The sequence below is a fragment of the Lonchura striata genome, chromosome 1 (assembly GCF_046129695.1).
Source record: "Lonchura striata isolate bLonStr1 chromosome 1, bLonStr1.mat, whole genome shotgun sequence".
In the NCBI taxonomy this organism is placed as follows: Eukaryota; Metazoa; Chordata; class Aves; order Passeriformes; family Estrildidae; genus Lonchura; species Lonchura striata.
Genome location: NC_134603.1, coordinates 3,754,790 through 3,773,437, shown reverse-complemented (window position 1 = coordinate 3,773,437; position 18,648 = coordinate 3,754,790). Strand labels below are relative to the sequence as shown.

The window sequence follows — 18,648 nt, the reverse complement described above, 5'->3', positions numbered from 1 at the left end:
TTGGAGTTTCATTCAGTTTTGCCTTGAACACCTCCAGGGATGGAGCAGCCACAGCTTCTCTGGGCACTGTCTAAAGTTTTATTTAAGTTGGAATCTGTTGTTTCAGCATTCATCTCTTTGCCCCCACAGCATATTTTGAAAACCAATGAATGCTGAGATAAAATCTACAAAGATCTCGGTCTCCACAGGTCACCTTGGGGCTGTTATGTGAAATATTGCACAGAATCCCTGAGGAATCATTCTGGGGTCTCTCATCTTGGAACTCCCTCTGCTGCTTTTGCATCTCTTGCCACAATGGTCCTGGTGACAGTTTGACCTTATCCTGTCTTTTCTGTGGCAGCCATTCAAACTTCATAAAAAGTGCAGCTGCATTATTTCTTCTTTGTCAGCCACGAAAGAGTTCAGAACATCAAAATGACATCAACATATTGCTGCATCAGTAGTCACTCAGCATCTCCTTGATGTGAATGGGACAGGTTTTGCTCTTCCACGGCAGTTTTCCATGACTCTGCAGACTCAGGTGTTCTCTCCTTGTCCCAGATGATGTAGAAGATATCAAGTCCAGAGTGACAATTCCACCCTTTTTGATTCAAACAATAATTCAACACCTTAGCAGTGCCCAGGTTTTAAAAATAATCTTGATCTTCATATTTTTTCTTCCTAAAGGGTGACTTTTTTCCTTCATAATCCTCTAGTTTTCTTAAGGGAGTCATGAGACTGACCTCAGGCAGCAATTATTATTCTTTACCTAAATTTATATGCCTCTAACCAGCTGTAGAAATATGACAAATGAGTATCAGTGGAAACTGCAAACCTCAGACTCCCCTGGGATTTAGCAACTTTCTTAATGAGAAAAACAATAACCATCCCAGTCCTGGGAGGGTTGAAAATAAATGACTGTCTGTTGTTGATATTTTGATATATGGGACAAATATGGTGTTTCTATTGAGAGAGAGTTTAGAGAGAGAGTTTATATAAAAGCAGCTAAAACCCATAGGCTGTGTTCTTTGCAGGCAAATCCACTTCATATCACTAACAGAGAAAAGCAGAAATATGTTTTTAAATCAATACTTTTCCGAGGCTTTAAAAGGAACCTGTTTCCCCCTTCTCTTTTTCTTTTATTTATTTTTTTTTTTCTCTTTACCATTTCTTGAACTAAAAGACAACCTAATGGGTGGAAAAATACCTGGAAAGTCATGTTACAAAATTCACAGCTCTCTCTAAAACTGTCCTTTGGACAGCCACATACAAAGGCTCTGAAGGCCAAAGATGTTCTTTAATATGTCAATGAAATATTTTAGCAAGGGAAAAAAAAAGAAAAAAGAAAAGCACATGTAAAGAGACAAATTCTAATGGATCTCAGAGACGGAACTACAGAAATATTTCACAGGTTTTCCAGGAATATTGCTATTTTTTCTCTTAGCTTTCAGACTGTATTGTCATACTCTGTGATGTAATATCATTATATTTTATGAAGACTGTATATCACACTTACTTTAATTAACCCAGACAAGTCATTTTCTGTCTGATGGCAAGTTTCTTGGTGTCAAAATAAGAAATGGATTTTATCTTGAAGAGAGCATTGTGACTTTCCTGATACAATTCCCTTGTTGTTTAACCCCAGCTTAGAACTCAGCCCCACAAAACCACTCTCTCACTCCTCTAAAAATGAGTTTTTTGTTGTTTTATTTTTGTTTTAATTTTTTTTTAAGTGAAGGAATTTAGCATCTGAAACAATTCATCATATAGTATTAGCCACTTTTAAAGAGTTCAATGAGTTAAAAAATCAAGATTAGCATTGGTGAGGACAAAGTCTCCTGAGTAGTAGCACACCTCTTCTCAGGCCCTGAAAAAGCATTAAAAAAAATTGAACACTATCTGGCTTAAATTTTCCAAATTCCCAGGAACTGGAAGGCACAAAAAACCCCACACAGTGGAGGGGGTGTGTCATTTTGTGACCCTGCAACTGGATTTTCACTGAATGCATTGACTATGCCAGAAAATAGATTAAAAAGGGAAAACAAAGGAAAAGAGACATATTTCCACAGTGGCACACAACACATTTTTCTTGTGAACTTTATTTTTAGTGCTCTCCCATCACATTTCACTCCTCACTCACATTATTCCCTCCCCAAACTTCTGATTCTTTCCCTCTTGGGGTCATTTTATCCTGTAGATCTCTGCCTCCACCATCTGAATTTTACATCATCTTTTTTTCCAGATTTTTCCTCCCTTTAGCTCAGATGTCAAGGGACTTTAGGCAGCAGGGGTTTTAGCAGTTGTGCTCACTTTTGTGGTAGATCTCAGGGATTTTATCACTGTCCACTAAAATCAAGGGGGAAAGATGACTAAGAGAAAAAGAAGTGTTCTTTTAAAAACTTTATTTTATAAAACGTTTGTAGCATAGCTTTGATTACAAATAACGCAAAAAACAGCGAGGTGAAACCAGCAATGGAGTTGATAAGACAAAGCAAGTCTTCATTACACATGAGCAGTGATTGTGTGATCATGGAATAAACACTGGAAGCTTTTCCCAGCCCTGCTGAGGCTTTTGTGGCTCACCCTCCAAATTACCTCTCCTTCTCCTGTTCCACTCCAGGGGTTTTACCTGAGCTGCAATCATCCCTTCAGACCTTCTGACATGGCCCAGCCAGCTCCCCTGGCTCATATTTGTTCCTATTACACTTATTGGCTGTGACAGAAACCAGCAAGGGGCTGTTCTCCCACCCCCATGGAACTGAAAACTGAGTTGTGGTTGGGGAACATTAACTCTCCAAAGGCCTATGGAAATGTTTGCTCTGACTGGTGATCTGGGAGGTTTTATTGTCATGATTATCCTCTTGCTTTTCTATTCTTAGCTCCAGTTCTTGCTTTTAGTGCCTGCCATATCTCAAGGGGTTCTGCAGAGACAGAAGTAATTTTCTGGAGAGGAATGTGGAAGTTTCCATGTGGTAAAAAGTACGGAAAGGGAGTGTGGTCAAGTGAGCAGCAAATCAGGATATGAATCAAAGATTGCTGAAACTGAGAGGAACAATAATGTGAACTTCAGGGCCTTTGGGTCCTGGGAGGCAAACTATATCTTATAATGCCACATCTTTGTGTATGGGGCAAAAATTGTAAAAGATCACTCTTCTTTTGGTGAAAAGCTATGTTTAATAATATGTAAGAGGGACTGCTGAGAGCAGGAGACCAGTTTATTTTTTAGTACTTCTTAATAATAATTTGTTCCTTTACTTGTAAAGTGTTTTATTGGGACGTTAAATACAATCCTTAAATCCTTCACTGTCAACATAGTCCGAGTCCAAACCAAACAATGCACAGAGCAGCAGCAAGCCTTTACTCCTGATCAAGGAGGGAATTCATGAGCTCAGAAGGCAATGCCAGGATTGTCTCTCTTGGCCACGTGTAAGGAGAAAGCTCTGCTCCAAAACAAATATCTGTGTTCTTGCTTGCACAGATCAAACCACTATTTATACTATCATGAGTCTGGGAGAAATCCATGGGAGGCTGTGAAGAGGGAAAAGATTTCAGTGCTGTGGGCAGAGTGGTGGAAGGGGGAAATGTGGCTTTTTTAATCTTTTCAAACCTCCTCAATACTCCAGACATCACAGGATTGTCTTCTCAACTCATCACATCCCTTTATCTTTCCTCTTCTTTTCTTTAGCTAGTGTCTCTTGGAGGCCTGACATCATCTTCACATTCTTCCCCTGAAATTCTACCACACTTTTGATGCTTTAAGGGTTGGAAATGAGAGTGAGGATCCCAGACATGCCAGGCAAGTATTCTGCCTTTTGAGGTCACCTCACAGATATTTTTTTCCCACAGCTGACAGAACAATGAACTTTCTGATTCAATTACAAATTTCCATCTCCCCACACCAGTAAAAAGGAATGTAAATCCCCATCTACACTGCTCATCAGTAAAGCAGACAAAATCAAGCTCATGTACAGGCAGTGATTAACTAAAGAAAAGAAAAATAACATACTAGGATGTCAATTTGGCTTCTCAGTGCTTGTCTCTTGTCCCTTCGTCTTTGGAAATTGCCTCCACCTTTCAGTAGAGGGCAAACCTCGATGAATTTAGTAGCTGGAAAAAGGCAGAAATATTCACCTCATGTAATAAGCTGACAAAAGTGAAGTGATCTTTCCTTTCCTGGTTGCTCTTCATCTTCTAACACAAAAGAAATATTGATGATTTTTAGCCCATGGACACTTCATAGAAGTTGTTGATCATGGAAGAGGGGTGGCTGACTGCCAGGATAGCATAATACATCCTGTTTATGTTTTAAAGCACAGACTATTTGATGGCATTTCTCAGTAAGATCAAAGATCAGAAACTGAATTCTATAGTTATGGATCCAACATGGAATTAATCATATCTGGAATCCACCTGACTTAGAGGAACAAAACACACTAACTGAAGAATTAGTAACAGTTTCCACTCCTGCCGATCTTGACTCAAACATGAAAAGCTGTTTTTTCTTTACATTTTGCCTATAAATCCATATAATTTCGATTGTCTCCAGCTAGTGTTCAATTTCCACCCTAACTTCTTTCTCTGAGTCATTCTAATAAATCCTTTCACACTATCTAGTGCCAGAGTTTTGTGACCATAACCCACAGATATAATTTGCCAGGTGACATCTACAGTGAAGTTCTTCACAACAAAGTTTTCTGATTTTAGTAATATATAAAGTATAAAACCATTGATGAATCCTCCAATGAATTTAGGGAATGGAGAGTCTTTTTTTCAGTCTTTGCACTGTGCTTGCATTTTTTCCTTTGGGGACCTTAAATATTTCAGGGCATTTATAAAGGTTGACTTCTTCTCGCCTGCCTGCCTACCTCTGTGGAGTATTTTATTTGGTCTTATGTCAAATGAAGATGCAGGCTCAGAAGGTTAGTAACACTTAAAAGCACAGGAAAGATCAATATGGGATTTGGAAAAGTAAGAAGAAGCAGCCCTGATGGAACTTTATAGCCCACCAGAGAGTGTTTTTATCTTGGAGCTTTGTGAAGGGAAAATCAGTCTAGACTCACCCTACCTAACCGATGCTCTAAATTTTGAGCACAGCAGCCCTTGGGAAACATAAGAATCTCCAGAGGGTAGTAGAGACTATCCCAAGATCTTTTTCCACTGACTGTAATAGGAGCTGAAAGTGGCTGTGCTCATTTTTAAATGCTTAAAGTAAGATAAGGTAAATCTGGGCTCAGCAGTGAATCCAACTTACCTGTAAAGAAAACGAACACTAAAGCCATCCTGCAGATTGAAGAATTGCTGAGTCTGTGCTCGGAATGTGCAGGACTGGAGGATCCTGGCACAGGCTTCCCAGCATTTGGTGTTGCTGCTGAGTATGTCAGAAACGCCCCAGGGGAATCATGAAGCCAGAAAACAAAAGGCAGAGGACATCCCAGACCTGCCTGGTGTTTTCCTTCCTGCTGCTGTCAGCACTGCCTTGTGCTAACTGCCTGGTGGTCAGGAATTCCAGGAGCTGTTCTGGTGCATCAACATTCTCCATGAAATAATTTTTTGCTTTGTTTTATTTCTTTATCTAGTGTGACAGCAAGATGGATACCACAAGGTTAGTGCCACAGACAGAGGTTGGCAGCAATCACTCCTGGGGTCTCTTTTAAGTGAACTCTGCTGTTGTGAGACCCCTCCTGCAGTACTGTGGCCAAACCTCAGGCCCCCAATACAAGAAAAAATATTGGAATGGGTCCAGAGAAGGACACTAAGTTGATCCCAGGGCTGGAACACCTCTACTATGGATCCAGGCTGGGAGAGCTGGGGTTGTTCAGCCTGGAGAAGAAAAGGCTCTGGGGAGACCCAAGAACCCCTTCCAGTGCCTGAAGGGGATACAAGAGATCTGGAGAAGGACTTTTCACAAGGGTGTGAATAGTGAGGATGGGGGATGATATTCTTAAACTGAAGATTAGGTTTTAGATATTATGAAGAAATTCTTTATGGTGAGGGTGGTGAGGCCCTGGCACAGATTGCCCAGAGAAGCTGTGGCTGCCCCATCCCTGGAAGTGTTCAGCACCAGGCTGGATGAGACCCTGAGTGACCTGGGATAGTGGCAGGTGTCCCTGTGCATGGCAGAGGAGTTGGAACTAGATGACCTTTAAGATCCCTTCCAGCCCAAACCATTCCATGATTCTTTGATCCTGCTTTCATGTTTTGCAGCCAGCACCAGCCAGAGTCCCCTGGGCTCTTTGGTTGCCTCTACAGGTACTTCCTTTCTCCTCCAGAGTTCAAGTCCTGCAGGCATGTCACTACACTCAGCATGGAAGCACCTCTGCAGGTACACAAACACATCCAGACCCTGTATATGGATTTCTGGTGGTTGAGATCATAAAGAGTCTTTGCTTCCTAGCCCGACGCAGCCAAAGAAGGAGTTTGGAATGCCTCTGATTGCACTTTCAAGGTGGTTTATTTTTTCTTATCTAAACATTCTTTCTCTGACCTGCCAAGCTCTACCTAGAAAGAAAGCTCTGGCAGTCTTCCCTGCCCTCTCGGGCGGTGTTTTCCTTTTATATCAAAAGTTACATATAGTCTGTTTACAATTTCTGCACCGATACCTATCAACTATGTTAGACTGTGAATCTCTACCTTAAACCAATAGAAAAGTGTCACCATGACAACAAGACATGGAGGACAAGAAGAAGGAAAAGAAGGCTAGGACACACCCAAACTCCCCTATCTTGGCCCCCTGAATTATATCCTAAAAATCCCAAAATTCTACTTTTCCACCCTGTGTTAGTTCAAATATCACACTACTGGCTTGTAATTCCTCGTACAAAACTGACAGTTTTTTCCACAGTCTAAAATCAAAGCCACAGCTGTTTTTGACCTGCCAGGGTCTCAAGACAGCCAGGGCAGCCAGAGGGATGTCCTGAACTCCAACACCTGTAGCGTGTCTAAGCTGTGTCACCTCCTGAGACACACAGTGCAGTGGTAGTAGTGTCTAAGCTGTGTCTCCTCCTGAGACACACAGTGCAATGGTAGTGGTGACCCACAGAACGCCCAAGTTTATCCAGTGAGTACCTGCTACAGAGCCTTTCATTCATATCTACAAGCTGTGTGAACAAAGGATGGAAAATGATGCTCCAGCTACACCTGTCATGAATTTTTTGGCTTTTCCCCCTTGAAATAAAAAGGAGACTTAGCACAGGGATGATTCACTATATCCTACTGTAGTCTTGTGATTCCTGAGCACAAAGAGATCGTGATAGGCTGTCACAGGGAGCAAAGCAGCCAGGTAGAAGTTGTAATAGGACATTGAAAATTCAAGCAAAACATTTTCTAAAAGTGATTTCAAGATGGGATGTTGAGGAATTTCCCCAGGTGTTTGGTTAGAGTCCCTCACTGGAAGAGAGAATTAATTTGTAACAGTGTTTACTTCTGAATCTTCAAATATTCCACTTCAGGGGCAAAAGAATGTCATGGATGGATGGGATGGAGGGAGGGAGGGAGGGAGGGAGGGAGGGAGGGAGGGAAGGGAGGAAGGGAGGAAGGGAGGAAGGGAGGAAGGAAGGAAGGAAGGAAGGAAGGAAGGAAGGAAGGAAGGAAGGAAGGAAGGAAGGAAGGAAGGAATTCCTAATAGAACTAATAGAATATGTTTTTTAGATATTCACTTTCCTACACATTTTTTCCTGAAACCTCACTACATGACCTTCCTTGCTCTGTTTATATAAACCAAAAATATGTTCACCTTGGTGGTAGGTCCTAATTTAATTTCTACATATATCTGGAATGCCTAGCTATGATGGTTAGAGATCTTGGCATTGGTTATAACTCCATTACACTGAAACAAAGATTACAAAGCAACAGTGACATTTTTTAAATGCTATCTGATACTCTTAAATCTGATACTCCCATTACTGACAGCATCCAAGGATCAGGAATCCCCATCTTTTATTGTGAAACTCAGTAATTTCTGCCATTGCTGTGTATAACCAACAACCAAATTACTAATCATCATCATCATCTTTTTATTCATCTGCTTCCCATGGCAAGGTGAGGTGGAGTTGGCCCAATATCCAAAGCAAACGATAAATTCTAGAACCAGTAGAACAAAGAAGAAGCTAATTAAACTTCCTCATTACGTATTACTGAGCTGCCCCAGACCAATTATAACCATATTTCTTTGTGGTCTAATTAGGTTCAGCTCAGTTTCACAGTGTGGAAGCCTGTAATGAGTGAGCACATGAGAAGCTCAGCCCAGACTCCATGTGAGGGATCATTAATATGCTCTGGGCTGCTGCCTTGGAAGAGCCTGCACCTCATTATGTGGGTTAATGCACTTAAACTATTAATGGATGAATTGCAGCCACTTCCAGTGTTTCAAGTCCCCTTGGACTGACAGAAGTGCAGATTAATAAGTTGTTAGAGAGTGATCTGCTGACCTGCTCCGTCGTTCTTCCTTTTCACTCCATCCTCTCTTAGAGGCACAGAACGCTAAAGTGTAGGAATGTGTCAATCACTGCATTTTCAGTTTTGTAGATTTCTATGTTTTTTTTGCCTAAGAAATTACCAAAATAGGCGAAAGAGAAAAATAAAATGCTTGATATGTCCAATAAGTTCAGTTGGCTTTGGACCAAAATGCAGCATGCACAGGAGATATCAGGTCCCCTGACAACACAAAACAGCTTAGGATAAAGCCTGAACTCCTTTCAGCTGGGGCTGTCTAAAAGTCAGCATATCATAGAATCAGAAAGTGGTTTGGGTTGGAAGTGACCTTGAAGATCATCTTGTTCCAATCCCCTACTATGGGCAGGGACATCTTCCACTAGACCAGATTACTCCAACCTGGCATTGGGACACTTCCAGGGATGGGGCAGCCACAGCTTCTCTGGGTAGCCTGTGCCAGGGTCTCACCATCCTAATAATAAATAATTTCTTCCTAATATCTATTCTAAATCTTTGCTCTTTGGGGTTTATATCCTTTATTTAACAGGCTATGAAATTATGATGTGGTGGAAAGGCTGTATTGAGACAGACTGCCAACACCTTTTGTCAATGGAAGGAAGAAATGGATATGAAATTACAGTAGTAGGAGCCAAATTAAATGAGAAAAAAAATTTAAAAATAAACAAACCCTAGGATTTCGAAGATTTCTTTTTTTTTCCCTGTTGGCAGTAGATCTTTGAAACTTGTTTTCAAGCCACACCATCACCTGGAAATCCCCTCAATGGGAAAAAAAAATAGGATTGAAGACTGTGAGATTATTAGGAAAAAAAGATTGAAGGTACTTCTTCTGTCTCCTATTTACTAGTTTTTGCCAGTGCTGGAGACAGAATACTGAGTGATGAACAGCTGAAGCAGTAGAATTGTCCTCATGTCCTACCTTGTGCTGATGAAGGCAAAGAAGGTCCCTCAAGGCTTCCTCTTGCTTAGTTCAGGCAGCTGTTTTCCCAGCACAGCACATTTCACAGAATCACAGAATATCCTGAGTTGGAAGTGACCTACAAGGTTCATCAAAGTCTGACTCTTGGAATTGTATATACAGTACAATTTTTCACATGTCATAAAAGGGGAGAAAAAGTCAAGAAATTGTTGAAGAGTTGATGGTATGTGCAATACTATCAGTTTTGAGATCTGTGTCCTTTTGTGGACTCAGCTTTGGCATTTTTAAAGGCCCCAGATCTGAGAAATTTCCCTGTCTCCTGCATGGCTTGTCAGCAGCAGCATGAGGCACCCAAGCAGGTTTCTTTTTTCATGTTCACATGTATCCTTAAGGCACTAGAGAAAAAAACTGTTTCCTATTCCACTCCTGACTAAGAGGACCTGACAACTTAATAATTGGACTGGGTACTTAGCTCACCATGCCTCTGATGTGCCTCTTTTTAATTGATTTTGTCAGGATCTTTTTTAACTTCTCTTCCACTATTGCCAGCATGCTCTCACTCCTCATAATGCCTTTGCAAAGAGGTTTTATTAGAATTTTCCCCTGTCATATCCCATTCTCACCTATTTGTTACCAATTAACCCTCTACACCATGGTGGTTTGCAGGATATGCTAAATGGAACTGCCTGCTGTTGGAAACCTTTGAGCTCTGTTTCTCTGCCTGAGATATTGTAAAGAAGAAACCGTGCCTGTATTTTCTCCCAAAGCATCAGTAACAAAACCAGCTGCTTAATGGCATTTTTAGATATTCTATTTTCCATGAGGAGGGCAAAGGAAAACATTCCCATGAAGTGACTAAAGAAATAGAAAATAAATCTTCACTTGCAGTTGCAGACAATGGCTCATTGTCCAAATGGGGATTGGTAACAATCTGTCCATTTGGAGCCAGCATGATTTAATATCATTATAAATGACACAGACATCAGGACTGAGTGCAGCCTTCTGCAGGTTTGTGAAGCTGATACACTAGAAGGAAAGGATGCTGGGCAGGGGGACTTTGACAGCCTGGGAAATGTGAACTGTGTGAAGCTGAACAAGAGGAAAGCCCTGCACCCCATCAGGTGAGACCACTCAGCAGTTACTGCCATGGGCAAAACACTTGGGAAAATTATTTTAATCTGTTAGCAATGAAATCAAAGCAAGATGATGAGAATAAACGCAAATGTTTAAACACCTTCCCCCCACTCCCCTCTTCTCCCTGAGTTTGACTTCTCTCCTCAGTCTGCTCCCCCTCAGCGGGGCAGAGGGACAGGGAATGGGGCGTGCAGTCACTTCCTCACCCATCTTTGCTGATCCTTCTTCCTCAGGAGGAGGACTCCTCACATTCCTCCCCTGTTCCAGTGTGGGGTCCCTTCCACATGAGGCAGTTTGCCAGGAACTTCTCCAGTGTGAGTCCTTCCCATGGGCTGCACTTCTTCACAAACTGCTCCAGCGTGGTCCCTTCCATGGGGGGCAGTCCTTCAGGAACAGCCTGAGCCCTTCGGGGGTGCTTGCAGGGACAATCAAAGCTGCTCCAGCGTGGGCTCCTCTCTCCACAGGGTCACAGGTCCTGCCAGGAGCCTGTGGACCCCCAAGAGCTGCAGGAGCTCGGCTGCCTCACCGGGGCTGCACCCCGGGCTGCAGGGGAACCTGGAGCAGCTCCTGCCCCTCCTGCACTGACCTGGCTGTCTGCAGAGCTGCTCCTCTCACACATTCTCACTGCTCTCCTGACTGCTGCTGTGTCCCACTGCTCAGCCTGGGGAGGAGAAGGCTCTGCACAGACCTCATTGCACCATCTCAGAATATGAAGGGAGCTTATAAGAAAGACATATATTCTTTTCACCAGGGCATGTAGTGACAGGACAAGAGGTAATGGTTTCAAACTGAGAGAGGGGAGATTTAGATTAGAAATAAGGAACAAATTATTTATAGTGAGGGTGGGGAGGCCCTGGCACAGGTTGCCCAGAGAAGCTCTGGCTGCCCCATCCCTGGAAGAGTTCAAAGCCAGGCTCGGAAAGGGCTTGGAGCAACCTGGTTTAGAGGAAGATCCCTGTGGCAGGGACTTGGACTACACAGTCCTTGAAGGGTCCTGACAAACCAAACCATTTGCTAATTCTATGATTTAGCATGAATATACTGTTTTATAATGACTTCACGAATTGTTTGGTTTTTTTTAATGATGTTTACCATTATAACCAAGTCTATAATACACAACAGCCCATCTTGGTTGCCAAAGGATTTCCTCCTTGACTGAAGTCAGGCAACCTCTGTAGTTTCAGCAGAGAAAATCTTTACCCAGGTCATCAATGCCAAATGATCTGCTGTGTGAGCTGGCCCAGGGAAAGCTCAATCATACTAATGAGGTAATCACTGAGCTCCTAATGAATGGGATTAGTGACTGGGCAAGGATTGTTTGTCCTGGATCCCTTGTTCAAATGCAGCTCGAAGCTCTCAAAATATTTGCTTGCAATCAGCTATGAGCTGGGTTCATTTCAGCTCTCACTAACTAGATGAAAATTATTTTCATCTCTGCAGGATTTGCCAAGTGTGCTGATGGAGGCAGTCTGCAGTTTGTGGTGGAGAGGAGTTCTATTTCAGAAGTAAACTCTCTGTAGTAAGGTAAAGCCGTAAGTGTCATAATTTCTAATTTCATGCCAGCACGAAGCGTGGCTGGAGAAGGAGAAGAAGAGTGTCACTCTATTCATTAGCTTTTCTTAATAGCAATTAATGAATATCTAAAGTAACATGTACCAATCCAGTTAGGTAGATTTTACATATTTAAAGACAAGCCACCAGAAACTGTCACTTGTGTTCCTTCTCCAAACCTGACTGTGCTGATTTAAGAAGTTTCACAGTTCTGACCCTGAGTGAGCTTAAGAACCTGCAAGATTTCTCTGAGCATTTCCTGTGCTCAGCCTTTACTGATGAAAGACTGTGTCAGCTCTTTGGAAAGGGAGCATGTAACTGATATCAGTGCAGGTAATAATCCAGTTTAATATTTGTTATTATTTTCTAAAACTTTGCAATACCCAAAACCCATAACATATAGAGGTAACATTTTTTTCCTATTCTTTTTTTTCTTTTCCTGGTATGAAATAGTTTTGTTAAAATTTTGTTTCTCCCAAAGAGTAAAAAATATAAAATTTTGTTAAATTATCTTCAGTAAATTCCTATGGCATTTTAATTAAAACAATTTTTGAAATGCTTTATTTACTGGAGGAAAATTGCATTTATAATACATGACACATTTAAAGATGAATTTAAATGGCACTTTCAATCATGTTGTAAAGAGAACACATTATGGATGAAAATGGAACAAAATCACAAATGTTGGTTGCATTGAAACCTATTAAATGAAGTCTAAAGCAAGATTTGGCATTTTTCATGAGATATCTTACTTGGTTTTTTTTTAAGGGCCGCCGAAAAATTGTAATATAATAGTTTGTTTATTTATCCTGCTCTTTCAGTGATGTTTCTCATGAATAAATATGGTGTTCTGTGCATACAGTGGGATCAAATAAGCATCTAATTGATGTGTTGTAAATGGCACATGAAATTGTGGAAGTGCTTAGCTCAGATCCAGCAGAGCAAATTCTAAAGCAGCAGTGCACAGTAGGGGAATCTGAGCTAAATTAATTTTTAAACATACAAAAGCAGTAACAAAGAAAAAAAAAAAAAGAACCAGACAAACATCTTGACTTTTACAGTTTTAAATGAGCAGAATTGGAGATCAGGAGCATGTTAAAAACACAAACAATAGAGATGAATTAACAGCTATTTATCTTACAGCACATTGTATAGCAAATGTGGAGGCAAAGAAATAGAATTCCCCAGATACAAGGGGGCATAATTAAAATCTATAACATAAGGTAAAACATGCCTACGATGAAGAGGGGGGAAAACAGGCAAAATTATTCACAATGATACCAACACACAGTATAAAACTTAACTTTTCTTTCACACAATTAGTGCTTGTTGGCTATAGCAGGTTTAACATGACGTGATCATAAATGCAGACACGGACGTGGGGGCTGAGTGTGCAATGCTTTGAGAATCCATTCCACTTCCCAGGTGACCACGGGCTCTGTAAAACCAAGAACAGCTGGTGAGTATTCACAGGATCCCCAGAGAATTTCTGGTGCAGAGGTGTCACTGGTGCAAGGGTGCCTGCCCCCAACAGGCACAGACAACAACAAAGCAGATTAAGCTCAGGAAAATGTTTTTTACTGATTCCAGGCTAAGGTAATTGTGGAAGTGGAAGGGATGAGAAGACTGGGACAGATTACCCACAAAGGCTGTGGACTCCTCATCCCTGGAGATGTTCAACAACCAGGTTGGAAGGGGCTGTGAATAACCTGGTCTAGGGCAAGGTTCCCTGCCCATGGCAGAGAGGTTGGAATGAGATAATATTTAAGGTCCTTCCAACCCAAACTTTTTCCATGGTTCTGTGGTTCTGAAACTGAAAATACAGAAAAAGACAGATTCATCAAGAAAATACATTTAACCTGCTATAGCAAGGAAAAGAGTAAATTTTGTGTTCTTTTCAATGCTAAGAGATGTCATACCTAGAGAAAAGTGCATTTAGTTTAAAAAATATACTTTTTTGCAAAATAGACAAAGAATAGAAGGCAGATCATGACACTGGTGCACTTTGCTGGACAGAATATAGCTGAGAAATTGTATTTTTTCCCATTTTTCCATGCCATGAAAAAATGAAAACCTTAGGCACTTCCTCTGACTAGGAACAACTCATTATAACTTGTAGATGTCTAATTAGAGATCAAAAACATGTAGATCTAAACCATAAAATGTTTACACTATTCATGCAGACAAGATAATGGATTAAAAAAAGGCAATTTTTGATCAAAGAGTCTGTTTCTCTCCAATTACTGTAAAAGGAACTTCTTAAGAAAGACATCAGCAGCAGGATAGCACCTCCAAGATCAGCACTTTGCACTTCTGAGGTTACACAGATTGTATTTTTGCACTCAACACCTATGAAACAGCCCCGAGTGCTTGTAGGAAGCATCACTATGAAATATATCAGCAGGCTTTTGTAGTGTTTGTGTTTATTCTACCTCTGCTTCCTTGGTGACTATGTTTGTGTACACATCCAGTCTAAGAAAATCTAGTTAAACTTGTTATCCAGGGTGAGAAAAGGAATGAAAAACTTGTTTGTCATTATTACTACTGAACACATAACTGATAATAACTTTTTTTTTTTTCTAGTTCTTTTTAATACAGGTGAAAGCCTCAGAAACACTGTTTTAATTATGTTTTACTGCAAACCAACAAGGTATTATGATCAGACACAAAGCAGCCAAATACAGACACAAGCATATTTTCATTTATGCTAATTTTTAAACCGCTCATTATAAGATTGTTCAGATAATATTTTTGAAACCAGATGTCCATTATGTGCTGTGCTGCAGATACAAAGCAGAGATAAGAGCTCCTGCATTGTATTCACATAAACACTTCAAAGAGGCAATAGAAACACCCTAATGGAAGGGTACCCTTCTGAAGATGACATTCATCCCAGCTAATTTAAGGTCTAAGCACCTCCATCTGATTAGAATGACTCCCAGGCTCCAGGCTCCTATTACAGTAATTACAGATCTAATCAATACAACCAAAGATTTTTTGAGTTTTTAGGGTGGGGATCATTTGAATAAAGTAATCAACTCCATATTGACCTAAATTTCACCGGCTGGTATTGACTCACATTAACTGCAAAGGGATCTTCAGGATGACTTTCTCAAATGCAGAAAGGTTCACTGTTGCCATCTAAATTTAGCTGCACAAATTCAGCAGCCAAAGTCCTTTTAAAGTCACAAGAGGAGTTGCTCAAGTCACTCACACAAATGAAAAACTCTGGAAACGGGATGGACACCACTCATCATTTAACTTTTCCTTCCACTTGGGAACTATCCTCACTTTTCTGTTTATTTAATATTTCACAATACTTTTTAAAGTGGAAAGGCTCTAAGGTGAACCTGGAAGGTCTCTTCCAACCCAAACCATTTTACAGCATTTTAGAATCCTATCATATTTCTGCAGGTGCCAGTCAACAACATTGACCACTTGTTCCAGTTAGAGAAACACAGAAATTCACAGAGATTCTGGAGATGAAGCAGGGTGAGCAGGGCTGTGTCCAGTTGCATTTTGAATAGCTCCAATGCTGGAGGCTCCACAACTTTCAGCCACCCATTTCCCCATTTGGTCAATCTTATATTAAGAAAAAAAAAGTGTTTTCCTATGCTCAGAAAAAATTTCATATTTTTCAGGTTGTGATCATTGTCTTCTGAGCTGCAATCCCAGCTCTCTCAGCCTCTCCTCACGTGTCAGAGAACTCCCGTGCAGGCACACACAGACCAGTGTCCAGGAGAAAAGGAACACAGACAGATCCCCAGGAGCTTGGACAGAATTTTCCAAACACTGGGATGAAGAGCACCACGGGTTGGACACTAAGCCAAATCCTATATCCAGCAAAGACCATTGCTCTCAGCAGGCTCTGCAGCTACTGGGGATTCTGAATTTTGATTTTCAGGCATGGAAAATATTTATTTAAATTTAAATATTTAAAATGCAAAACCCATTTGAATGAGAAGTAGGTAATCTACCGGTTTGGAGTGCAGCAAGAGAGATTCTCCAGGCACAAACTGGCTAAAATATATTCTGGGCCAGAAACCCAAAGGACTTCATGTATGTTTCAGGTTTGCTTGAGGATAAAAATTAACTGGAGTTACTGAGAGAGAATTTGAGCTCTGTCATACTCTCAGGTTTTGATTAAAGATGGTTTTTTACTTTTTGGGTAGTAATAGTTATGCTGAGTTCAGCACTTTTGCTCACAGTCTATACAGTCTTGTCTTACTTGCTATACAAATAGAAAATTAAATCACAATCTTTACAAATAAATAAATTAAAATTATGCTGGAATAGACCCTAGGTTTTCTTTAATGTCTTGGGAACTTTACCAGTGTGAATGTGCCTGACTTGAGCCTTTTTCTGTCTATATTTCTGTGATTATTTTCATAATCGTTAAAAGGAAACTGATATATTTATCTTTATTTTTTTTTTCCTCCACGCATAAAGAGAAAGGGCAAATTAAAAAAGGACCCTGCTGCTATCAGGGTGCTAAAATTATGCTTCTGCAAGCTGACAGATCTCTTTAATGAGAACTGTGAAATCAGAGTGTAAAGAGCTGCTCCAGCCGTGTGGTAGCTCAAAGCTGCAACAAGAACCTGAGGTAAGGATCCACCCTCCAGCCCTCCTCAGCTCAGAGAAGAATCTGTCCCCTCTTTGAGGTTTACAGTGTAGATTCTCCTCGTTTACTCAGTCTAGGCTGTTCTGGCTGTGAATTAAAGAGGTGTCTCATGGGAAGATAAATTATTCAGAGTAATAAATAATAATTTGTCCCTACCTGCTGTTGTTTCAAATCAAGTGAGATGTCTGTCTGAGCAAATACGAGGGTGTGTATCACACTGTGTAAATAAGCGGTGATAATACAACCTTTGACACTTGTAAATTTATATGGATTTAAGATTTTCTCATAGATAGAAATCTCAATGAACTTCTCTGTTGGAGAAGGCTCACCCAGATAAATCACAGTCTATTATTAACAGTGGCTGACCATTACATGTGCAGAGCTTTGGGGTGGTTGAATGCTTCTTTAAAAGTGTGAAACAATGACAATCATTAGAAGCTGATTGAGATGACTGAAGGTGGCCCATGAAATTACCAAGTGGAACTCTGCCTCAGTGAAAGGAGATGACCCAAATCTCATTAAAGTCCAAGCAAACACTCTCACTGACTTTACCCAGCCTTGCATCAGGCCCATAGGAAAGGTCTTGCAGCTGCTCTGCAAAGTCGTGGAATGAACAGATGGATTTTGGTGGTGAGCACTGAAAACACGGACATGAAAACAGCTCTTCAGAGTTATTTAAAGGCTCCTTCCCAACATGTCAAACTCAGGCAGGGAGGGAGCCTCTGCCAGTGCTGGACCCTCAGCACAGGTATCTTGAATTGCAGCACACAGAAAGGGAATGTTAAGCCCTTGATTTGATTTTGCCATTTTTTCTTTAACTCAGTTTTGTTTTCTCTTATTTTGATTTTTATTTTGAGTGTTCTGGTGAACCTGTTTCCAAGGCACTACTGTCTTTTGATGTTTTTAAACTGAAACCTTCCCATATGCAAATTTACACTAATTAAATCCATGTCACAACACACTTTATCTGCTTTCCTCTGAAACTGTTGCATGCTTTATAGTTTCAAATGTACATTGCAAAGTAGCTTCCAAATACCACAGAGCTGAAATCCTGTGACATCATTCATGATGTGACTGTAGAACCTAAATTTATCTGTGAGGCTGATAGTGGAGACAGCATCTTGTAACACGAGGATCTAAATTTTCTATTTCTGAAACCCCTAAGAGAGTATTAAAGGGAAAGCAGAAAATCTATGGTTGTTTACATTTTTCTGGCTCTAGTTCCTTGTAGCTGCTAATATTCTGATTTTCATTTCCTGACAATATGATAAATATAGTTTGCTTCTGTGTTTAGGATTCAACCAGATCACCAGCTCTGAACATCAACATCAAATTTATCTTAAGTCAGATAACCTTTCTCTGCAGTTGGGGTGCAGTTCATGGCTTAACTCATTTGAAATTAATCTCTTCCATCTGTGGTGGCAGGGAATGGCCCCTGAAAACCCTTTCTGATCACTTTGATAAAGGTTTCAAAATGGGCTTTTTTTAATGCATAAATTTTAATGATGTATTTTCAGGACAGAAAAGAAAAAAAAGACAAGGAAGAAGGAAAAAGGTCACAATATTAAGAAAACCTGTGGTGCTGCCTGCCTCTTTGAAGTTAATCAGATAGCAGATTAGTCTCAGAATTACATTTCAGACACTGAAAACCTTCCAGGCCTTTAGCTGGGCCTTTTTTCAAGTGTAGTACAAGATGATGAGATTTTGCCTTCAGTAAAGACTGTTGTTTCATCAGTTAAAGTTCATCTCTTTAAAGAATCCTTCCCACTTATTTTCTAGGGAAGTAAATGATCTCCACTTTTCATTACAGAATTTCTTCAGTGCATGACTGCCCACAGCAGGAAAGCTGCTGTTGTTATTTAGCCACACTGGTCATTTCTGCTTATACTGGAGTTCTAACTGCAGCTTCTTAAAATAGGACAGGCCTAATAATCCGGGAGTCTTGTCAGAAAAAAAAAGAGATGGCATGGTGATGATATACCCCATGCAATATGGC

The 18,648-nt window shown here is 40.6% G+C and overlaps 1 protein-coding gene across 7 annotated transcripts in view; it reads right to left on the bottom strand.

Annotated features, from left to right (window-relative positions):
- Positions 1-12,560: 12,560 nt before the first annotated feature.
- The window catches only part of TSNARE1 (t-SNARE domain containing 1), a 449,842-nt gene continuing 443,754 nt past the window's right edge, over positions 12,561-18,648 (bottom strand). For 5 of the 7 annotated variants that reach the window (XM_021531988.3, XM_021531987.3, XM_021531991.3 and 2 more), the window contains one exon: positions 12,561-13,469. In XM_021531988.3, coding sequence (XP_021387663.2) covers positions 13,365-13,469 — 105 coding nt within the window. In that variant the 3' untranslated portion in view covers positions 12,561-13,364. The remainder of the gene's footprint in view (positions 13,470-18,648) is intronic. The other 2 variants (XM_021531992.2, XM_077781840.1) reach the window with 1 other exon arrangement.